The sequence below is a fragment of the Pleurodeles waltl genome, chromosome 9 (assembly GCF_031143425.1).
Source record: "Pleurodeles waltl isolate 20211129_DDA chromosome 9, aPleWal1.hap1.20221129, whole genome shotgun sequence".
Lineage (NCBI taxonomy): Eukaryota > Metazoa > Chordata > Amphibia > Caudata > Salamandridae > Pleurodeles > Pleurodeles waltl.
Genome location: NC_090448.1, coordinates 405,718,283 through 405,743,438, shown reverse-complemented (window position 1 = coordinate 405,743,438; position 25,156 = coordinate 405,718,283). Strand labels below are relative to the sequence as shown.

General features: G+C 44.5%; 1 protein-coding gene across 1 annotated transcript in view; it reads left to right on the top strand.

Moving 5' to 3' along the window:
* Positions 1 to 475: 475 nt before the first annotated feature.
* The window catches only part of LOC138259406 (transforming growth factor beta-2 proprotein-like), a 54,521-nt gene continuing 29,840 nt past the window's right edge, over positions 476 to 25,156 (top strand). The window contains exons 1-3 of the mRNA XM_069207151.1: positions 476 to 2,136; positions 7,760 to 7,923; positions 9,654 to 9,786. Of these exons, the coding sequence (XP_069063252.1) occupies positions 1,797 to 2,136; positions 7,760 to 7,923; positions 9,654 to 9,786 (637 nt within the window). The 5' untranslated portion in view covers positions 476 to 1,796. The remainder of the gene's footprint in view (positions 2,137 to 7,759; positions 7,924 to 9,653; positions 9,787 to 25,156) is intronic.

The following is a 25,156-nucleotide window of genomic DNA, read 5'->3' as shown; positions in this document are numbered from 1 at the left end:
GAACAGATTGCATTCTGGGGCTTGTAGTTTCTCTTTTAACGGCGTTTGTATAGGGTCGAAGATCCCAGCGTGCACAGTGCTGCTAACTAAATAGCCAGAACTGGTTGAAGGTTTCACACACGATATTAGGCTATGAAATGGCCTGTCTTGCTGATATTTAATAAATATTTTGTACATCGAACCCCACCCTCTGAAGGTGATGGCGTAGCCAAGAGAGTGCACGCTTTGTTCGTCTGTTCACCACGAGCCTCTGCTTTGAGTGTCTGCGCGCATTTCACGCGCCAAGTTGTGGCAAGCCTGCCTGCACGTGGTGTGTGGTGCAGCTCTGTGGTAAACCTCAGGGCTCTGGCTGTGCCAAGGGAGAGAGGGGAAGGGATGAGGGCGCGGGAGGGGAGGAGATAGAAAGGTAGGTGGAGACCGGCGATGAGGAGGAGGAGAGAGCTGCGACTACGTTTCTCAGGGACCAAAACTTTGCAGATAGCTTTAAGGTACAGAATAGACCCCGGATCTTTCAGCGGCGCACCCCTTTCCAACTTAATCTCCTGTCAGGGGGGACATTGGGTTCAGCAGGGACACGACTCGGGGCCGCAAAACGAACAGGAGAGGGACCGGTCGAGCTTTGCTCTCCTCTTTGGGGACAGTGGAATTAATCTGCGTTTGACACAAGGGTACACTGTGCAAACTCCCAGCTCCTCAAAGAACCTGAGTCAGAGACGCCGAGCTCCTTACAAGGGGCATTTAATCTGCACATCGTGCGAGAGGACCGACTGCAGGCACTCAGCTACTCCGGGGGGACGGAGACTTTATTGTGCACATTGTGGAAGAGAGCAGAGTTCCAGAGACGCAGCTCTTGGTAGGATCTGGGACTGCGCATGGTGAAAGAAGGTACTGTCCAGACACCCATCTCCTCAAGGGGAACACTGGCTCCTGCACATGGCCAGTGCATGGAAGAGAACATAGCTCTGGATTCACATGCTTTAGGGTCCCACGGCAACTAGATCCACGCCGAGTCAAGGCACTGCGTCTGCAAACCTTCTAGTGGGACATGATCCGCATCCATCTCCTGAACCAAGGCAGGACCCCAAGCCAGCTTTCAGCTCCTCAGCAAGACCATATTCCCAGCCTGCAGCTCTTCCGGTTAGCCTGGGTCCCAGACCACCAGATCCCACCTACATCCATTAGGAAATGAGCCATGGAATTAGGGTTGTGATAGCAGATGCCATACCTTTAACATTACATGCCTTAGATTCATTAAATTAATTTTAAGATTGAGGGTTTTTCATTTTTTCGTAATGAAGAATTGGCCTACGTTAGGATTTTGGTTGAACATGGACACGGAACTTGGTGCTCAGGTATAAAGCTATGGACTGATAAGGACAGCTTTGGCCAGAAGTACTCCTCTGCCTGAGGGTAGCCTGAATGCAGGCAGAAAGCTCCACAGTCTGGGCGGAAAGCTTTCCCATGGCCTGGTGATGAGCTTGCTGGACTGGGATTGATTTGGTTTCTCTAGATCTTAGACAGCACAAGTAGGTCTCCGAGCACAGATGATGTCTGAATTCTAACCCTTGAATTCAACAACTTCTGTATAGACAGCCCAGTTTTGACAGTCAATAATCTAACGAGCACTTGACCATACAGTTTTTAAATACTTGTCCATCGACAGAGCGGTTCACTCAGATTGGACCTTCGATATCGCGTGTTTTTCCAACTTGACTGTTCTTGATGCATGTTTGCTGCTCTGCTGGAAAATTTACCAATTCCTTCAGAATATCTCCTAATCCCTTGCTCAGCGGAAGATGTGCCAGGTCCTGCTCTGCGCTTCGCTTCTGGAACTGGTGGCGGGGCTGCTGGCCCATTCTACCTGCCAGCCCTTTGACCTGGACTCCTACAAGGCAAAGCGCATTAAGGCAGTGAGAGGCCAGATTCTGAGCAAGCTGCGCTTCCCCGGCCCTCCAGAGCAGGAGGCCCCACAGACAGTACCTCCTGAGGTCATGCTCCTGTACAACAGCACCAAGGAGCTGCTGAAGGAGCGGGCGAAGGAGCTGGCTTCGATCTGCGACCGGGGGAGCAGCGAGGAGGACTACTTCGCCAAAGAAGTGCAGAAGGTGGACATGGTGCCTCAGAGCTACGGAAACAGTGAGGATGGGGTGTGAAAAATGTTTGGCGTAAAGGGGTGAAGTCAAATTCAGGAAGGAGATAAAGGGAAAAGGCAGTCACAGGGGAGGCATTTGGAGAATGGTACAGAATGTGAGGAAATCACTGGGTGGCTAACACCAAGGGGATGTTAGGGAGGAAAGGGCTATAGGAAGATATGCCTGGGCGTGTCCCCCTTTTAATGATAAAGGATGAGTCAGTTTCTCTTCCTCAGTGGGTGCACCTCTGTTCTTTTCCCTAGATGCATGTGGGTGTTTCTCTACCGTATTTAGCCAAAACATTTACATTTGATTTTTCATTTGCATTTTTAAAACATAAACTTTACATTGCATAGCCCCAATTATGTTTCTTCCATAAAGTGCACAGTTTTATCACATTTAATCATTTTACAGCAGACTGCATTATGAATAAGATAAATCCTAGCCAATCAAGAGTCATCTCTCTCTAAATGCCAGTAGGTTCTTTCATCCTCTTTTTGGATCTGAATTTAGCTGCATCACCAAATTATTGTTTTTCTAAAAACATCACGCATAGCCCACACATAGGTAGAAGGGCGTTTGGTCAGTGGACTTCATCCAGTGGTCTGCTTAACTGTCTTTCATATTTTAAATCCACACACACCAGCATGCAGCATGGGACAATGGGACAGCCCCTTTACCCATTGGCTTCCTTTACCATGAGTGACTACACAAAGCCTTTGCACATTGCTGACATCCAACAAAAAATAATGTATTTCTTTTCAATGACAAATCTGGTCGAACTAGCATTATGTTTAGATATTTTTTATATTACCTTTATACATAAGGGCCCATATTTATACTTTTTGACGCTAAACTGCGCTAACGCAGTTTAGCGTCAAAAAATTTAGCGCCGTCTAACGCCATTCTGAAGCGCCATGCGGGCGCCGTATTTATGGAATGGCGTTAGCCGGCGCTAGCAGACCGGCGCTGCCTGGTGTGCGTGGAAAAAAACCACGTAGACCAGGCAGCGCCGGCGTAGGGGGAAAATGGCGTTAGGGCGTCTTAAAATGGGGCAAGTCAGGTTGAGGCAAAAAAATCGCCTCAACCCGATTTGCGCCATTTTTTTCGACGCCCAGACGCCATTTAAATGACTCCTGTCTTAGTAAAGACAGGAGTCATGCCCCCTTGCCCAATGGCCATGCCCAGGGGACTTATGTCCCCTGGGCATGGTCATTGGGCATAGTGGCATGTAGGGGGCACAAATAAGGCCCCCCTATGCCACCAAAAAAAATAAAAAAAAATAAAAAATTATACTTACCTGAACTTACCTGAATGTCCCTGGGATGGGTCCCTCCATCCTTGGGTGTCCTCCTGGGGTGGGCAAGGGTGGCAGGGGGGGTCCCTGGGGGCATGGGAGGGCACCTGTGGGCTCATTTTGAGCCCACAGCCCCCTTAACGCCTACCCTGACCCAGGCTTTAAAAAGTGGCGCAAATGCGGGGTTTTTAGCCCCGCCCACTCCCGGGCGTGATTTTTGCCCGGGAGTATAAATACGACGCATTTGCGTCGCCGTCATTTTTTTAGACGGGAACGCCTTCCTTGCATCTCATTAACGCAAGGAAGGCGTTCACGCAAAAAAATGACTCTATTTGCCCATACTTTGGCGCTAGACGCGTCTAACGCCAAAGTATAAATATGGCGTTAGTTTTGCGCCGAATTTGCGTCGAAAAAAACGACGCTAATTCGGCGCAAACGGAGTATAAATACGGGCCAAGGTATTTTATTTGCCTACACTTATGGTGCCCAGTTACATGGTTTATTTCCCTCCTCCATTTTATAGCTCACCTACAGACAGCATTTAGCTGCCTGTTCACAATAAACCTCTTGCAGACTATACCAAAATGCTGAGAGTGGGCCTAGAGTCATTGTTTACTGTTGGTTGGTTTATTGCCACTGTCATTTGATTGGTTCTTATTTGATGGTTTGCCTTCCTCCTTCCTGTGTTTGTTCCTCCCCTGGGTCATATTCTCTTTACCGTTCTTTTGATTGCCTGACATATCCTTCGCTGCTCACATTTAGGAAACATTTTTTTCAGGTTTTCTTTATTTAAGCACTCACTGAGAGTGCATGTGTTTTTCAGCTCTCTCCCTTGTGCTACTACACTACAATTCATGTTGCTCCTCCCTCCAAGGTGGAGGGGGAGAAGCATTCTCCTTCGTGTGCTGCTTTTTCCATTGGATACCTGCACCCCATCCTACGTGCTTCGCGTTGTTCCTGTCTCCCCACTGCAGTATTTAAAAAAAATGTATTTTAATTTCCCCTATAGCTTAAAGCTCTTCTATTGTTCCCCCATTTACTCCCTGTTATTTCCCACACCCCTCTCCCATCTGCTCCTCTATTATCCCCCCGGACCCTACAGTCCTTAAAATACTTTTTTATATTTTTTGGAGGACCCGGCAGCTCTTATTTGTTGCTGGGCTGCTCTGCGTTCAAAAACGCAGTTTTGCAGAAGTGAAAATCATCTTTTTTATGTTTACTGCTTCAAACGGCGCCTGCCATCTTACATCAGAAAATAAAAAATAAATAAAATGTCATCCATGTCATTCAGTCTGTGTGTGTGATGACACTTGCACGCATACATCATCACACGTGTGCACACCTACTGAATAACACAGCTGCTTCATGTCATGACACGTACGTGCTCATGTGCATGTTGTATCATATCTTTATCCTTTTTTTTTATTTTCTTTTTTTTCTGATGCTCTGCACTATCAGCAAAAAATAATTGCTTACGGCAGCGTTGGCCAAGCCAATAGGATAGCTCACAAAGGCACGAACTAATGGCTTTGCCAATGCTTGTTAAATTTGCTTTTACAAAGTGGTTAAGTGACATTGCAACATAGTAGCTGCCAACAATTTGAGTGATTGGTTAGGTGTTTTTTTATATTATCCGTTGTAAATAATAAAATGCTTGCCATAACTGAAAGGATTGTTATTTAAACAAATCACTAGTAAAATGGCCACATCAATTAATGTTTTTTAAATCTTGTTATTTTTTTAATCCACTTACATGGCAGCAACATATAAGTGGCTGCATGTTTTCTTTTAGGTCTTTTTATTGTTACAGCATAAGCTTGCAATAAGAAAAACAAAAAATAAATAAAACAAATCACTCCAGCTTGCTATGGCCAGACATATTGGCCTCTGTCTATGTTTTTTTTCACGATGTGTTAAGGCATTGTTTCTCTCACTTCTAACGATGTCATTTTACGTTTCCCAGACCCTTTGTACAGATGTGACTGAGGGTTCCCTTTCTGTTTTTTCAGACACTTTTGGTTTTACTGTTGTTTCTCCAGAGGTGATTAGGTGTTTCACTTTCTTCATTTATAAATGTGATTGGGTGTTTCCCTTTTTGTCTCTTCTGATGTTGATTAATGGTTATCTTCTAGTCTTCTGGGATACGACTGTATTCCTCTCTTCATCTTTCTCATGAAGTGATTGGTCGTGCCTTCTTCCTCCAGCTGTAAATGACTGTTAATCTTACTGTGTATGTGGTTGCAGGAGCTCTGCTCTCCTCCCTTCTTCACAGGATGTTGAACATGTTTCTTCCTTATATCTGGACGCACCTGGTTTGTTCCCTTTCGTGTTGATAGTGGGGATTTCTCTACCTGAAATATTATTGGGAGAGGGTTCCTCCTCCTTTAGTTTTTGGATGCTTCCCTTTCTACCTATATGATTAGTTATTTTTTGTCTATCTTGTCTGAATGTTACTCTTTGTCAAAATGTTGCTTGGTGTCTCTCTCTCTGGGTGTGAGTGAATGTTTTTATTTTTAGTCTGCCGATATCAATGTCTACTTTTCTTAATATTTCTCTAAGTGCGTTTGGGTACTTTTCTGTTTCTGCATGTGGCATTCTGATTTTCCTTCTCCACATGTATTCTGAGGATTATCTCCAGTCAGCTCCGTTTTAACTAGGCATTATTGTTCATGGTTTTTTTCTTTAATGTACACTAAGTTGCTTTTCTTTCGTTTCCCTATAAGATTGCAGCATTCTCCTTTGTTTGGGTCGAGCCTGCCAGGCAGTGTAGGTTTCTGTTGAACAAGACCTGTTAGCAGCTTACCAAACTCACAATGGGCTTAAAGTCCCCCTGTTGCTTACTATTGGTTGACTTTACTGTCACTCTCATTTGCTTGCTTCTTATTCGAAAGCTTGTCTTGGCCTTCTTGTGCTTTTCCCTACCCAGGAGCATAACTTACTCACTGCGTTCTTTCACTGCCCACTTTCAGAAAACTACTTTCACCTTTTTAACTTAAGTATTCCACGACGATGCATGTTTTCCAGATGTCAACCGTGTGTGCCTCTCTTGCACATCAGCATTCTGTGTTGTCCTTTCTCATCTCTTTGCTTACACCGCATGCTCCATGTTGCTCTTTCTCCCTTGTGACCTTTGCCCCTGGCGCTCTCCTTTGTGTGCTGGTTTTCCTCTCTATGCACCATCTCTTCAACTGCCACACTCCTAAAGTCCTCTTTTTTACTTGTACTGTTATCATGCTAAAAAATGTACTTCTGTGCTTCTCCTTTTTTTAAATTAATTTACAGATCCATAAAAAATGTCGACTGCATCTTTTTCCCATGTCATGGCATAGCCATAGCGGCAATGTCATTGGGCTTTTTAATTTTGCTGTACCATATCAGTATGCTGTACAGCTTGAACAAAAAAGGCAATGGCAAAGTCAATAGATCTCAAAGGCGAGGCCTGTTGACTTTGCCAATGCTTGTTTTCCAGATGTGATTGTATGCTTCTTTTTTTGTTCAGATCTATTTAGAGCGGTAGCTTCCTGATTGTGCAGATCACTTTTGTGGTTTCTTCCTGTATTACTAAATGTGATTGGGCGTTTGTGTTCCTCCTAATTTAACAAGGTGTTGCTCTCACCATTCCCCAGCATGTGCTTGGGTGTTACTTATCATTGGTCTCCAAGGGGATTTTCTATTTCTCTTCGTTCTCGGAACTTGGTTGGGTACTTTAGTTCCACATTCTCCAAGTATTATCGCATATTTTCTTCCTCTTTTCCAACTTTTTTTAAACTTTCAATGTGATTTGCAGTTTCGCGACTTCGTGTTCTAGATTGGTGTCCTTTTCTGTTCTTACTGATGACGTGAACAAGTGTCCCCCTTTTAATCAACTAAAGTTAAAGAGTATTTATTTTTTCTAGATGTTTAATATTGCTCCTCATTTCCTTGTTGCTCTTCCTCCTTTCTACAGGTGTGTCTTTCTCCAGATTTGACTGGGCATTGGTTTCCCATTTTCTCCAAGTGTGCAAGAGTGTATCTCGTTTTTTCATTGGTCGAATGGCCCTCATGTGAGAGAGCCAGAGAGAGAGTGCGTGTGTACCAAATGTTCCAAATAGTATTAGGTTTTTCTCCTGATCTTTTTTTTGGATGTCATTGCGCGTTCCTTCCACCGTTTGCCTAGATATGACTTTTAGGTGCTCCTTCTAGTCGTTCTACCTACGCAATTGAGTGTCTTTCTTTCTCTTTCTCAAAATATGATTGGATAGTTCTGCCTTTCTCCCGGTACCAAGTGTCGCACTCATTCTGTTTCCACAGTGCTTGTCCCCTTTCAGCCGCACTCTTTTTCTTTCGCCAGATTTGATACTCACCAGTCCGGTGAGCCCATTCTTCCGCATCCTACGGTTTGATGTTTCCGCACTTGAGAAGAACGCCAGCAACCTGGTGAAGGCTGAACTCCGAGTCTTCAAAGTGCCAAACCCCAAGTCAAGGGTATCGGAGCAGAGAGTGGAGCTTTACCAGGTAATACATTCTCACGACACTATGCATATATATATATATATATATATATATATTTTAAGGTTGTCTAAAATACAACTTATTCTGCATGTAATGTGAATAAAAACATTTGTTGGCCTTTTCTCATTAATTTCACATTTTCTATGCTCACATATTAACACAAAAGCTACAATTTCTTTAGAAACCAAGTGCATTCATCTGACACCCTGCAAATATTATTCAACAACAATTAGTTTTTTGTCTTGCATGAAACATAGGAACTCAGTTATTGAAATATTTTGCAAAATGCAGGGTACACCCACATATACTTTTTAGTGAATTCTTCAGATCATGTGGCAGATGATTGCATATAATGTAAGGTATCACTTCTTCAGATTATACTATGGGTGCAAAACTACATTATTCCAGTTACTTTTCTACAGGTACTCTTGATTGGAGTTCAGGACTTGAGAACTCATTTAAAGCATTTTCCACAACCCATGTCTCTTCTTGATAGCCAATATCTACTAAACCGACCAAGCCACATACGTCAAACAGCACTTCTACGCCTTTCCCGTTTTTAGTACACCTCCTCCTCCTCATCCTCATTTAACTTTGAGACTGCCTGACAGGCAACGACAGGCTGCAGAGCAGTGAAAGTCAAACGCTATTCACAATAATTTATTTATTTTTGAGGTTTCATATAGAGTAGACCACGTCTTTATCAGCGTCCGAGCACTTTACATCGAAATGTACCTATGTTCAATGAATAATTAGCAGCCACAACCACATGCAGTTAATAAGAGCAATAAACAAAATGTAAAGCTCAAGAAGACAAATATATGGAATTCACTATCACCCAAAGAACAGTGCGAGGTAACACAGACCCTGATTTCACATATAAAGGCGGTGACTTGAACATCAGCCTTTTCAGAATGTTACTGGACTCTCTGAGTCATGTCCAGGCTATTGTAAGTGGACACTTTAGCAAGAACTCTTTCATCCACAACGTGAAGGCCATGAAAGACATTGTATGAGCCTCTTAAAGCTTTTCCAATGATAGATGTTGATTCATCTGACGTACTATTAAAGCACCACTCTTGCATCCTTCCCCAAAGACTACCTCTATGCTGCCTACCCACTGAGATATCAAACCAGCACTCCTACGACACCCCACACAAGAAGCGCTTTTACACCACCCTCCTTTAAACCCTTTTGCAACCCCACTGTCTTTCACCGCACTCAGCCAGTTCTACTACACTGCTCCCCCACAAAGCCTGTCCTGTTACCCCATGCTAAACCAGTAGCATCTTTCCCCAAAGCTAGCAACCTTCTACTATCCATCTTCAGGGCGTTCAAACTGGCCTGCCTTCTTACATCACTCATAGCAAACACTCCTACAACATGCCCAATACCAGCATTCCTGCAACGTTCACAACCATCAAGCCTACATCCCTCACACGCAGCACACAATACCCTATTTTTTCTGAAGCCATTGCATCCATACAGTCAGTCTCTTGACTGAATATTTACATCAGCACTGTCACACCAACATTTTTTCTGCCCAACCAGCGGTCCTACTCAGAACTCCTGCTGTAACTCCTCTCACAATCAGCAGTCGTGTCTCACTTCTCACAACCAGGACTCCTGTACATGGAAGGACTCATCAACTCTCCTGCAGCTATCCCCCGCTTTCTAACTCCATGTTTCACCACCTTGTAAAGCAGATATTGCTGTTACTTCCTCTTGCACAGATTCTGAGAGCAAAGGATGCGTATTCTCCCTCCCAGCGCTACATCGACAGCAGGAACCTGCAGCCCAGCAACAAAGCTGGTTGGCTGATCTTTGATGTGACGGAAACCGTGGGCGAGTGGCTGTCTAGGAGAGGTAGGCTGGTGCATTGTTTCTCTTTAATCACATTAACTGCACTGTATGTGAGGGAGAATAGGTGTCAATGTTCCTGAAATGTGCTTAAAAAGAACAAAAACAACAGCAGTTGCACAGTACTGCAAGGCAGCACCCAACTGTACAACACTGGAACCTGACTCCCAGCAGTCATAGTATGAGCAAACAGCTATCGAGGAGCCACATTGGAATCACACATTTAGATGATCCACACTGTAGCCCAGCAACCGATTTCACCATACTGGAACGAACAGCCACACTTGGATTTACCTCATATTGACAGCACACTGTTACCCTATAGCAAACCTAGCACCCAGCTGTACCACACCCGAACCTAACACCCACTGCCATACTACATAGACAACTCTTTATTACCCAGATGCAGCATAATGGAACAACATTTCAACTGCACTACCCTGGCAAGCAGCATCCAAAAAGTGCCTATGTGCACAACACTGAAGTCTAACACTCGCCTTCTCCACATCAGAACATAACACTCAGCAGCACTAGGCTTCAACCCACCATCCAGCAGCACCACACTGGAACCTACCACTCCAGAGGCACACTCCTCAGACACTTCATTTTTCCTGCAGACGATGGAAGGCAGGGAGCTGCTTGGGCTCTAATTGAAGCTGTCCATCAGCGTTTGCCCCATGAGAGGGAGCTATGCACTGGGAGCAATACATTGTTATCTGCCAGTGGCAAAGAAGAACATGCCATCTTCTATTCTAGTTTATGTTTATTCCCCAATATGAGGTCTGAGGCACAAGAACTTGGATGAGTTGATGCAAGTTGGAGTCCTCATGCTCGCCGAAACAAGATATTTTGAAGGGACACTAAAAATTAGTGATGTTGTAGGACCAGAGGAATCATTTACCAATCCCAGTGGTCTACACAGATTTTTTTTTCCTATTTGAGGAACAAACATTAGTATTGGAGGAACAGCCATAGTTGACGATGAATAGCTGCTAATGAGAAACAGCTGAAAGAAATTCTCACTGAAAATGGTTTGACTAGCGGGTGGTACCGTCGTAAAGAATAGCAGTCCTGACGATGACCCATTTTTGATTTGTGCTTATATGCTGGGTCGAAACGTCAACAGAAATAATTTGATGTGGATTAATGTGAAGATAAATGGTGACTTCGAGACACCTGGATTGAAGGGTTCTTCTTGATGATCACTGATCATTTTAACCACAACTCTTTATATATTGTATATAAAACTCTGGCACTTTATATATCACATCATTCACTTTCACTGCGGTGTCACTATAGGAGCACCTACATTTGTTTTTAATTGACACATTATGTGAAATTGTTGAATAAATAAAAGATATGAATTAATTTAAGAAGACCACATTTAGGCAAAAAGGTTTTTTTCCAATAATTGCTTGAATGAGGCTGTGGAAGTCAAGGCATACACTTCCCCCTTGGGGCGAATTGTTTCTGTTTCACGACTTCCTTAGTGGGCACCCAATGGGCTTCTGATATCTGTGGGGGAAAGACAGCAGGCAAGAGAAATCTCCAGTAACTGAAATCATAGCTAGGAGTGTGAGGTAATTAGAAAAAGCATGGATAAGACAAAAGAGAAAATGTAAAGATCTATTAGTTCAGGTCTTCAGCTCGCTCCAATTGCTAGTCACCCGAAGGCCTTTCACTAAATTTTATAGATTCTTGCCCAGGAAAGGAGTGTTTGCAAGAAACTGTATGGAATAGTGTAACTTCTGATGCCATCATAAATCATGTTTGCAAAATCATCATGATCTTCATCGATGAACGACTTGCAAACTTTCCTGATTACTGCACACACTGTATTGTTCTAAAGAAGAAACAAACATCCTGTAATTATCTGTCAATGTGACTATTTCCTTTTATTCTCCTTCATGCGATCAATACTTGATGCTTCCCGAGCACACAATATTAACTGAAATGGCCTCTGATAAAATTTCCGCTTGTTGAACTCCGTGTCACCCGTTTACACTGGCCCAGTGCTTAATTTGTGAATAAAAACGTGCCGGTGCCCAAAGCCCTCCTCTGAAACTCGCGGCTGCTGCAATTAAATGTGGGAGCAAGGTATACTGAGGTAGCATAATCCTGAAGACATCTCTGGCCTCTTTAATTCATTTAAAGCCACTACCTGCCCCTTCAGCTCTCTCTTGCAGCTTACTGTTTTCTCTCTTTTGTGACGCTTTTTTGTTTTTCTCTTCCTCCGTCTTTTCCATATTAGTATTTTTCTCGCAGGAACTGCTTAAGGCAGAAGAATAAGTGCGGCGCTCAAAAATAAGTGTCGGTGCCCCGCACCGGAAAACACCAGCTCAAATTGAGCACTGCACTGGTGGCTGGTGTCTTAAGATACTTTTAGATAATTTGTACTAACCTGTTTTAGTATGTAAAACATCGAGTTGATGTCGCCATTCTGGAGACCTACTGCTTTATTGTGCATGATTGCTTGAAAGGTCTTGAGTTGTAAGGGCCATTCTCACCCTTTCCATTACAGTTATGTGCAGTCTTGACATTCCCTTAGTCTACCATCTTGTGTTTTCGCTCGTACATGTGTGTCTCTATCTTGCTAGGAAAAGAGAACCCGAATCGCCGTTCTTTTATTGTTATTACCCTTCTGTCGTTGCATTCTCCCTGGTTCTGTGATACGTTAAGGTCATTGTAGACAGCCACCTGATGGCGCCACCATAACTAGCCACAAGAGGGCACCACATTGCAATACATTTTCTGAATAATAGCCTCACTGCAAGGTGAAAAGTTCACACCCAAATGGAAAAATATATTTTTGCCTAGGGCTCCAAATATCCTTGCACTTGAGCTTCAGTCACCCACAGATTGTGAACACTGCACAACAAGCAACTCCACTGTGTGAAGCCACTCCTGCAGTGTTTTCATGTGTAACCCGACTTGGTCGCTACTACTCACATAGAAGCCTCTACTTTTACAGTGAAACTAATTACTGAAAGACTTCTGCCATCTTCGATGTGTCTCTGTGAGAATTCCTCTTTACCAGCCAATCGTCCAAAGAAGGGTAAACAGGATGATTTCTTTCTTGAGTTGAATCCATAGTGTGGAGAAGGTGTTTGTCAAACCTCTTGGTACTGATATTATCCCTAAAAGCTAAGCAATGCCTTGGTAATCTTTTTCTCCTGCCAAGAGCCTGAGGTATTTCATGTTCCTCTCGTACATCAGAATGTGAAATGAAAGTACTTGTTGGTCAAATTTCTTGAATAGTGGAATGGAATGAGACCTGAAGCGTAACCTTTTTAGGTGCTGTATTTTGATAAATTGGGCAGCGGGGTTCAGCCCAAGAATAGGTCTGCAGCTCCATCCTTCCTATGCTTGAGAAAGTAGATTCTCTACACTCCTTATTCTCTTTCTCTGCAGCCAAAACGTCTTTGATGACCCTTTTTTTCAAGACCTCCTGTATGTAATGTCAGATGTTCTTGTTTCATCCTTTTTCTGGACAGTAAGTAGTGCGGTGGTGCGGCAGATCAGATGCACTAACCATGAGAATCTCCGTTCAGAACCTTTTGTGGGCGATAAGGGGTATCAGTTCGATTAGAAAGTACCTTGACTTTTGCTGAATTTGATATTCTAATTAGACTGGAGAAATTATGAGTCCTCCCATTGCTGGAGTGGTACCCATTTCCAAACTTCTCGGTGTCTCCATTTGATGAAGTACCTCTGTTCGCCTCGTATGTACGGTGATTTATTGCTCTGGAGAAGCATGGCGACTGTGGTGGTGCTGATCCTGGGCCTAGAGATTTACTTTTAGTCAGAAGGTTGTCTGTAGCTCCTCTTCATTGCCCTGGGTGTCTCATTAAAACCCCATAGGACATTGCTGTTGCTTTTTCTTTCATTTGTTTTCTAAGGTTGTCTCCACCTATTTTCCTGACAGTGACGTGTCACTGGAAGACATTTTGTGACTGAACCTCGGATCTAAGATAAGGAGTTCATTGCCGAAAATATCCCAAGATCTCGATTTTCTGCTCCTTTAATTCATCTTGTGATAGTTCATGAAGGTCATCACCATTAAAACTGTCAGCCCTGCCCTCTTGCAGTATTTAAGTATTCTTTGCTTAGGTGCGATCTTCCATGGAGTGAAGTCAAATTTGCTATTCTCATATTTTATGCCGCAGTGGTGCTAAACAGCTGTCAATTTACCTGTTTTCCCTTCACTCTTCCATGCTAGCAGTAACAGATAAAAAAATGCCACAGTTATGGATGGAATCCTGGGACCTATTTCAGGGTATTGCCCCTTTTCAGCCAGGCTAGCTTGAATCCTGTGGCACAATGGGCCCGGGACCTACGTCTGGGCATACCCGGCGCACTTAGGGCAGCAAATGCAAAAACAGCAAGGTGATGGATGGAATGCTAGAGTTAATCTCAGCCACTGGCAATCGTTTGTGGCTGAATCCCAATCCATTATTTTTTTGTCCACCATGCCATCCCAGTTTGGACCCAGGCATATGGAAATCAGTCTTGACCCTGCTCCTCCTGGGAGCAGTCCATCCCGAACTGCCAGGCCATTGAGTGATGAGGGACCCTCTGACTGGTCTGGGATTGGCATGTCCATGTTTAGATTTAGAATCCTAGACCTAACAAACAGGGGCTTTCCATTTGACCAACGACAGGCAAGTAATTTATACTGACATTTTTTTAAATGAACTTTGGTACTTGTGGTTGTTTTCTATTACAAATGATGGACTATAGAAACCAGAAAGCAGAGGCAGAACTGCAGTGGACAAGCTACTCGTATCCTACAACTCAGGAGCAATACATATTTTTATAAATTAGAACACCGATTATCTGAAAAAATGGAAATCTGTAATGTAAGTAGTTGTATTTCTAAAGTGCTGGTGAAATCTATTTGGGGAACAGCGGAGTGTTGTGTATTGTAATGCAGTTAACATAGAAACCTTACCAGGATACGAGCAAGAACAATAGGGATGGCAATGGTGGTTGCTAAGTTCATTTGGTGATCCAGCAGTTGGTGGTCATTCTCATTATGTAGGTGTAATCCTTTAAATTATCAAACTTCACACAAAAGATGCCATATTTCAGACATTTTGCATTACGTGAAATTTTGCATGATTTTTGCTTGCATGAGACTGGTATGAGTAGAAAATGTCGCACTAAGACATTTTCTGATCAAACCAACCCTCTACCGCACCTCCAGTAACTTTTTCATGCCAGGTATTCCCTCACCTAGAAAAGTCATGCAAGATACCTTTTAACGCACCATGCATAATTTCATGTAATATTTCCCCAAATTTTGTGAAATTAAATAAAAAAATACACTAATTACGCACAAGCCTCCTGGCACCTCTTAAAAACTATGTATTTTTTACAGATAAAACACTGGGGCAAAATTACAGTTTTTCTCAGGTCTAGGAGGGAGAAGTTCAAGTATCAGGTTTTTCAAAAGTCTCTGCTACTCTCCCTTTTGTTAGCATAGGTGGATATTTACCAGAGCACTGTGGATTGTTTAAAGTTTTATCCCTTTCCGTTCATCTCAAAGCTGAGTTTGCTTGCCGCCCTTTGTATAACGTGTTTCTGTCCTGTAGAAGGGCACAATAGGGCATTTTGGGCCAGATGTACAAAACCATTTAGAATTTCTTAACTGTCCGAATCGCTATTTTGGGCCCTTAAGAAATGCTAAATGGGCTTTTCAGATGTACAGAGCCTGTAAGTGGTCACAAATTGCTATTTGTACCCAGTAGAAATCTCAGTTTGCGATCCCTTATATAGGAAACCGCAAATATGGATTGTTAGAAATGGGATCTCTAGTTGGCAGTCGGTTTGCACCCTGTCCAAGTAGGGACCCTCACTCTAGTCAGGATAAGGGAGATACCCGCTCAGATAACCCCTGCTCATCCCCTTGGTAGCTTGGCACGAGCAGTCAGGCTTATCTCAGAAGCAATGTGTAAAGCATTTGTACATAACACGCAGTAATACAGTAAAAACACTACAAAAGGACACCACACCAGCTTTAGAAAAATAGCCAATATTTGGTAGGGGCACTGTTAGCAGTAGTCCCTCCCTCCAGGCGAGGGGGGACACCCTGAACTTGGCCCTTCAATCCAGGGTCTGTGCCCTTAGATTGAACTGGGGTCAGGGGTGAGGCAATCCAGGACTTCCTGGGGAGCACACCTACCCCCCATCAGGTCAGAGCTTACCCCCTGAACCTGACCATCCAACCCAGAGTCACTACCCTCAGGCTGGACCACTGCATGGCAAGCCAGAACGTCCTGGGGAGCACACCTACCCCCCTCAAGGGAACCATCTTCCCTAAGCGCCATATGAGAGTCTGGCTTGTCTCCTGACCTCTGCCAATCTGGCAAAGGCTGGTTCCCCCCCAGCCCAGAAATGGTATCACCAAGGACATTCCTGGAGGGCTCTGACCTCAGAGCTAACCCCTGACCCTCCAGATTCTTCACTGGGGCCTGCAACCCCCTCTCAACCCTCTGTCTGGACTTCTGTACCCCCTCACTAAGAGTGGTACTGCCAGACACCAGAACTGGTAGGACACTGGCTACAGCCACCCCCCCCCCCCCCAAGTTCTCCTGACACTACGGGGTCTCCCTCAGCAAATGGCCCTACTGTACAGGCTCCCCTCCTGGCGATCCCTCATGGAACTCTCCAGGACCTGGAACTGGATCTGGGGCACCCTGGGCCTCAGCCCACCCCCATTCCCTCTCTTCTGAGACTGGACATGGGATCCCTCACCCATCACTCTACACAGGGACCTACCAGGGACATTGCAATCCTTTTCCACCTCAACTTGTTGGGAAACACCTAGACCACTCCACTCAGGAGCACCCCCAAATGCCTCTTCAGACTCTCTGGTACTCACCCAGAGGTCTGACTCCAGTGTAAGCTCCATGGGGTCAGAGAACTCACACTCCACCGGGTGTTGGCATAGCTCTGGAAAACAAGGACTGGACATATGCTCTCCAGAAAATACATCACACAGCCCCTCACATGAATTAACCAAACTACCCTTCACCCAAACATCCAGTGACTCAGCCTTGAAAAAGTACCCCACCTCACCCTCCTGAGACTGGTGAGATAGTACCTTATAGTCCCTGACACTCAACCCACACTCTTCTGGGATGTCTCCACACTCCACAACCAGGACCTCTACCTGGGGGGAACCCCTCTCCCTATCACTCTCACCTAGAGCCAGTAGAGTGTCCCTCCCACCACTAGGAAAATGACTCCCTATGCCAGTTCCCAATGCACCTCAGGGACCCTGCACATCACTGGAGCTACCTCATACTCCTAAACCTCTTAGCGTGTGTTAACCCCCCTCCTTCAAGTCAGACACCAAGTCTCTGGGCATGTGCAGTTCTTCATCAGCACTGGATATAACACTTTTGCTGCCACTATCTGAACTGGACTCAGCCCTCATGGCTTCCAGCTTCAGCTCTTCACAGCTCAGTTCCGGAGCTGCACACAATTCTTTTTTCTTGGCTAAGGCTCTCTTAGCCTCAGCTCTCTCAAGCTGTTCGTCCAGCTCTCTCATCCACTGCTCCTGGCCGCGGCATCTCGATCCAGCTATGGTGTTGGGAAGACCTGCAAACAGTACCTTGGATTTGTAGGGCGTATGGGAAAGTTTCTGCCAAAGAGAAATGATCAGCTACTGAAGCTGGAGCCAGTTTCACACCCATACCAAAATATAGGGAACTGTCATGTTCCTTCCACCATCACATTTAAAAGGAGACTGTGGTCTGATTGACTGATCCTGTGCCCACTATCGGGCCTCATCAGGTGTAGGACGGCCTATATATAAATATTAATAGATTACAATTCAATTACATCTATCTTATGTACTTAATATTGTTCACTATGTAAAAATCTCCACCTGTATCTTTATGTTGTTATATCATATTGTCATAGGCATTTGATTTGTTTACCTGCTAGTGAAACTTCATATAGAGTTGTTTAAAAAAGAGTCCTCAGGAGAAAAGTTCCATGGCGGTGTTATTGAACTATGGATTACTCCAGAATAGCAGGCCGCTTTTGAATGCTGAGCAGTGCCTTGGCCTCTCCTTAAGAGGCTCATCCTGGTGCCTGAAGAGTCTTTTTGTACTTGTGGTCGACCGAAGGTGAAAGTAAGCGTAACCAAAGTATGGGGCTTGCTCACAGTCAAAGTCTGATGATGAAGAATAAGATCTTGTCCCCAAAAGTAAGTGCTGGTTGCCACCACCTGCAACGACCAGCACAAAATAGGCACCACATGCACTTAGAAAGAGGTTCAATAGCATTACTTTTAAAACAAGTCAATTCATTGTTTGAAAACTACAGGTCTGGAATGGATGCCAGCCAGCAACATGGATTTGATTCACAATGCTGTGTTTCTAACATGCAATGAACGTATTGCCCAATGTCAATCATTTGACCAGTGTCTGAAGAATGAAGCCATGGAAACCTATTCTGCATAGATGGCATGCTGGAGTATGCAGAAGGCGCATGACCCACTAAACTGTCTCAGGGTAGGAACTTGTGACCTCCAGCTTACACAAGGAACTCTATGATAGCTGCATTAACCAGGAGAGCAGTCTACTAGGATATGAACCTGTGACCTGCACGTCACTTGCATGAGATGCAGAAGGCACATTGACAATCCTGCAAAACTGCATGGCTGTAGTAATAAGTTCAATGTTAAAAAACATAAGTGCACCTGCATTCACTGAATCGTAAATGCAGGTGCCTGGATGCGTAGTAGGTTGGGGTGCAGAGGGCAGGCTGGCAAAGAATCTGTCAGGGAAGCTCAGGGGCTGTAAGGACAGGGACATTTACAAAACACACTAGTATCCAAAAACTGTCACGTAATTGGATTCATACCAAGCAAAACGTCCATTCAGAAATACTTCTCTATCAGACCTATGACTTGTTGATCATTTACTGACAAATGGGGCTGGAAAATGCATCCTTTAGCCCAGCTATTTTACACATTTATTTGGATGAGAACCACTTAAACACTCCTTGAGTGGGTGGAGCTCGCTTGCTGGCTAGTAAAACTAATGTAACCTGGATTCCCACCTTAAAAACGTGCACACACCTGCGTTTAGCTCTAGTTTCCTGTGTCCCAGAAAATTAACGAGTATGTCTCAAACATGTTTAAAGTGTTTTTTCCTGAAATTACTGAGATAGTTTTCACATTTTGTCAAGTATATTTGGACTACGTAGATCAGATGGGCATGTCACAGTTGGTAAAGTGCTAGATGGAGAAGCCAAATTAAAGTTAATTAGTGCCCAAACTCTGACTTAACTTAACCTTTCATACGAAAAAATCTTGATTAGCGTGTACTAAACTTCACATGCGTGAACATAGCCATGTGGCCACTGAAATGTAGTGACAGATCTTCAGTCTGTTTGGTGTTATAGTCCAAAAATTGATTTTGAGAAGTGTAGCTTAACCTTTACTACCTATCTTGCCGCTTTTCGCCCACTGTGATACTTATGTGTCTTCATATATAGAGGACGTTTCTATCCCATGTTGTGGCCAGTACCCCTCTCAGGTAGTGTAATTGCATACACAAAGTTCAATGATGCCAGATTGTATGGAGACCTTTCTCCAATAATCTGCAGAGTAAACAGACAGGGGTAGCCCGTCTATGAGGGCAGAGGAGCATCGCCCCCCCCTCAGCCCACCAGCAGCGGCAGCTGCAAAACTCATATAAGGAAACAATAATAAACAGTGTTTATTATCATTTTCTTGTAAAGGGGTGGGGCCACGGGGGTGACCAGTGTGAGGGGGACTGCTGAGCACTCCCCCTCAGAGCGCATGTGAGTTTGGCCGGCCGTCTTGGGCCGGCCAAACACACATGCGCACAGGGCTCTCTCCACAGTTGCTGAGCTGGAGAGAGCCTGCACAGGCTTCCAGTCTGCCTGGGAACGCCCCCTGGCTGGGCACTCCCAGCCAATCCTGATGCTGCTTTGAGCAGTGTCAGGATTGGCCGCAGGGCAGGCTGGGAGCCTGTGTCTGCCAGCAGAGGAGCGGGACGCAGCATGGCGCACCCAACTTTCAGGTAAGTTAATTTTCTTTAACATTTTTTTTATTAATATCCCCCCGCAAACCCCCTTTTTACCCCCTTAACCGCGCCACACCCTCTAACACAGCGAGCCGTGACTGAAAACAGAGTGTCCTTTAGAAAAAGCATTACCCAAAGTGCTTAGCTGTCTCATTCAGATCTGACGGAGATGTGTTTGTGGTACTACTGCTCCAGGAAAGACCAATACCACTGGGTGTAGTTTGAGCCTAATGCTGCAATGCTGTACCCATTAGGAGCACCACAGGGCAGAATGGGAGATAATGTGGTGATGCTTCCCATTTCCCCTCATTCCAGGCTGTAAAACCAATAATCATGGTATTTTTCCATGTACATATTTTGTCAGTTGTAACTTGATGTAATTTCAGTAGGGAACATCACTGTTTTTTGACACATTATGTAACAACGTCGGGTTCAAAGCGACGTGTAAAAAACAAACCAAAAGAAAAACTATTAATAAAATAAAGCAACAGGTGTGTAAAGTGAAGTGCCCCGAAGGCAGTTTTATATAGTGCAAACTGGACCTGAAGGCACTGGAGCTCTTTACACGAGTACCAGTTACATTATGGAAGGACACATTTATTATTAGGGGCCAGATGTACAATGCATTTTACTGGTCGTAAATAGCCCATTGGGCCGTTTGCAACAGTTAAAATGCATTTTGTCATGTACCTAAGGCAAAATACGAGTTGGTAACTTGTTAGTGACTCGCATGTTACTTTTGTGATTCGGTATGGGGTGAGTAAAGGGCTTCCCTTCCTAATAGCGAGTCGCACTGGTATGTATGAATGTTTTGTGACCAGGAATGCAGTCACAAAACATTTATAATTTACTGACTCCTTGAAGGAGGTGATAACCCATTCGCAAACGGGTTGGTGTCCCCTTTGTTAATGGGGGCACCACATTTTTTTCAGAGAAGGCAGTTAGTTGTCCTACAGACTAATGCCCACTCTAAAAAAAAATGAAAACGTTTCATTTTTATTTTTTAAATGCATCCCGTATTCCTTTAAGGAAAAAAAAACTACTTTATTTAAAAAGCAGTCACAGACATGGTGGTCTGCTGATCCCAGCAGGCTACCATCCCTGTGAGTGCCACCTATTCCCAATTGGTCACAAAATGCGACCTGCCTCATGAATATTAATGAAGCATGTCCTTTGCGACCCTTTTGGGAATCGTAAACAGTGTCTCAGACACTGTTGTACATCAGTGTTTTCAAACTCACAATTTGCAAGTTGCAAAAAATGCTGATTGCGGTTCACATACACTGAGGGTCGTATATTTGGCCCTAAGTGATTTGCCCAAAATCACAGGATGTTGAGTGAACGCTGAGAGTCGGACCTGGTTCTCTAGTTCCAAAGTCAACAGCTGTAGGTGAAAACACCAGATAGTTCCAAATTTACACACAATACACTGCTCAAGTCGGTATTATTGGTCAAATGTTAGACTTACTAAAAATTGATACAATTTTTCAGTGTCTCAAACAGTAAATAGCCAGAAACCCTGAAGTGATTTTGCCCTCCCAATCTGTCTTCTTAGTGCCACCATGATACCTTTGGGCCCAGTACTAGTCAGAATCCTGGGATGATGTGCAGCCTGTGCTGTGTCATAAACAGATGGTGCTTGAGAAATAACATCTCACGTCTTTGTGGTGAATGCTCAAGGCTTCCCAGGGCTGTGATGTGCAGACCCAGAGGGGAAGTCAGGCCCGATGCTACAATGTGACTGCAGCAAGAGAAGGGGACCCTGGGAAAATGAAAGCGAGGTAGCTTGATCAGAGTGAGAGCTGAGCTTAACACCACTGTGCTTTTTTCAGGGCTCGCAAGAAAAGGGATGAGCCCACAGCAATGTGCTGACAATCTTGTCCTCTGGGTTTGCATCACAGTTACGACTTGTGAAACAGATTCATTTAATCAGAAATGGTTGTCAGGTTCAGTGAGAGGGGGATTGCACCACCGTTCTTGTGTTTTCCCTATAGTAGCACACGTTTGCACCAGAGATCAAAATCTGAGTGTCAGAGGTAATAAGCAGTTTCTGAATGTGGCGTGAAACCTTTTGGTGTTGTAGCAGTGGTTTCAGAAGGAACTGGCACATTATTGAGTACCAGGTACTTGATATGAAGCTCAGAGCTCGACACAGTGGAGTCTTTAAGCCTCATTTAGAGTTTGGCAGATTGAGAGCTCCACCATAAATTGTGGGTGCCCCTGCCTCATTTTGAGTTGAGTGAACTATTGCTTTATAACAGCAGAGCCTCAGCTAGCTCTACTGCCTTGAACCCTTCACCTGACGGCCCATTCTACACACCTCTTTTAGGTAACACTGGTGGCAGCCCCACCATATTTTGGGCAGATACCCCACTGATTTTACCAGTTGAGGTCCACCATATGTGTTGGTTGAACCTGGGCTGGGAAAGTTAACACAATGACAGGGTACGTAAACTCCATCCATGGCAGAACCATACTTGTTCGTTTTTGTGAAACAAACTCCTGCTTTGTAAGCTTGTTTTGGAAAAACAAAGCATTAATATCAAAAAGGTCTAAACAAACGTGTCGCCAGCACCACATCAAAGTCCTTGCGTAGCATGGTAATTGCTTTGTTTCCTGGGCAAGGAAATGTAGGTCTATCCAGTGTAATTTAGTGACAATCGGCCCAACTTGAATAAGGGACTTGTGAAAGTCACAATGATCTAGTGGCCCTGTGGTGGCTGGGCCTCTGGGTCACTGGTGGAGCCAGGTAAGGTTCCACCAGTAGGAACCTTGCAGTTTCCCACCAATAAGCTGGCCCACTGGAATTATGCGATTGTGGCGTCGCTGGGATTTTCGCATGATTATAGATATGCTGCATTTGCCATATAATTCATAATTTGACCGTATAAAAAAATTGCTTCTAACTCAAACGATTCAAAAGTTACTAAACTGCAGCGACACGTGTTGCAGCATGGTTGAAGGCCCTTTGCAAAATTGGACTGGTCACCTTTCTATTACTTATTGCTATATTTCGGTGTTAAACTGGTACTAATGTTGTGCAATCAATGTACAGACGTCATTACCAAGTTTAACAATTACGAAATAATAAAGTAATACAATTAAAAAATGTGCTGCATTATGCTGCATAATTTGCTTTTTCTTGCTGCATAATTTACTCAACCCTGTTGCATAATTTGGCCCTCTCCTGACAAATAGTTCCAATGGCCCTGCCTATCAGTAAGGTGGGTGAATTGCAAGTTTGTGGGGTGGGTGAACTGCCATTTGATGGGGTTTTTCTGATTGCAACAAATTTTAAACAACTTCCAAAGCCAAACATCCAACTTGAGATGGTGATTCTGTGACTGGATTTGGGAATACATTTCTTGCCTCATCCTCATGGATAGATGGAATTGTGACCTGCACCACATCTTGTTGCATTGGTATGTCAAATAGGGGCGGGTTGGCTCTGATACTTCTGGAGAGGGATGAGATACAGAAATAGGGGCACGGTAAGTGTAATGGATTAGGTTAAGAAATGTACCAGTTTGGAAAGGAAGTGTGTCTGGTAGAGAGCATGTATTGGGGTTGGAATGCCCCATGCAAGGTGTACAGTTGTGTTACCCTGCTCTAAGTGCTAGACTGCTTGTATCTGTTATCTTGCTTTTTGATTTTGGCCCCAGCCACAGGCTAGTCTATTGGGTGCACTAAGGCCTAGTTTGTCCCCCTGAAATGAGAGAGGTCCTCTGACCTGAAGGTGCTCACCAAGACTGCCATCCTTGTCATGGATCTAACAAGTACAGCAGTGGTGGCAGCATACCATGGGGGTTATTCTAACTTTGGAGGAGGTGTTAATCCGTCCCAAAAGTGACGGAAAAGTGACGGATTTACCACCAGCCGTATTACGAGTCCATTATATCCTATGGAACTCGTAATACGGCTGGTGGTATATCCGTCACTTTACCGTCACTTTTGGGATGGATTAACACTCCTCCAAAGTTAGAATAACCCCCCATGTTTTGTGAATCAGCAGTTGTGCCCAACCAGACCTGTTTATCTGTGTCATTGGAGTGGAGGCCTCCTGGCCCACTCCTGTAAAGTTCTACGTCTAAGTACTAACCCAGATCCTTGTGGTAACACCCCAATCGCGGTGCATGCAGTGTGTGTATGAGTGAGCCAGAGTAATGGAGTCCTAAAGGTTCAATTTAAGAAATACCTGTCCCCTTCCTATGCTTAGGATGGAGGGGGGGAGTGTTCCTAGAAAATTGAAGTGTATTGCTGACTTCCTAAAGGTGGAGGGAGGAAACCTGGACACCGTAGAACGCAAAGTCAAGACAGGGATCTTTTAGGAGCCTCTGATTAGTCTTCCCGTATTACTGCCATTTGGTAGATGGTGAAGGGTGGGACTGTAGTTCCTGTTGTTCAAAGTGAAAATGATTATTTAATAGAGGCCAGCCTTTTAACTGTTTCCTGATCAGTGTCAGATGAATTAGCTGCAGAAATCTCCCACCCCTTTGTGTCCTTATTGTGGGTACTCTAGGCTGGAGCCTATGCTGCAGTGATGAGCATCACTCTGCAACCATGTTGTGTCTGGAGAACAGCCTTGTTAGGACAGGTGAAAGGGGAAATTACCCAAACCGGTTACTGAAAGTGCAGACAGAGAATTCACATGCCGGTCATCTTAACCTGTATAAAAGTGGAGCCACTGACTCACTTGTTATTCCAGTTTCAAATTTTCTTTTGCCAAGGATGGCCATGCTCCACTGAGTACTCAGAGGTCTGCTGTGCAACCAGAACTGGTGGACAGCCAACTTCCTGGAGGTAATGGTTCACCACCTGGAGTCTGATCTTGTTAGAAAAAGCAGAGTCTCCCGAGTAAAGAGCCTTCAAGTCAGCCTGTTGCTGAGAGAGCAAAGGAGTTTGCCAAACCTGCAGTAGTGTGACTCACCAGAAGCGCCGGAGAAGCTTGACTACCAGTGCTTTGTGGGTCCGCCGGTTGAAGGAAGACTGGGCAAAATTATTTGTATGTCACCAGGCTTGTGGGCTGTAGGCACTCTACAAATGGTTCCAGGAGTGAAATGCAGTCCATGGTTATCGTCACTGCCATCAGGAAGCATGTGCTTGAGGCAGAGTGTGCTGCCAAAAAGATTGTGTCCGAAGTGGAGTACGCCACCATCCAGATGTTGTAGCAAGGTGATCTCTGTGACTGCCATCCAAGTCTGGGCCCGAGGTGAGCTATGTCACTGCGACCCAGACCACGCAGCATCTTCCCTCGTGCCACTGTGACCTTGGCGGACTATCTACTGCACCTTACTGGTGACCCAGAAGAG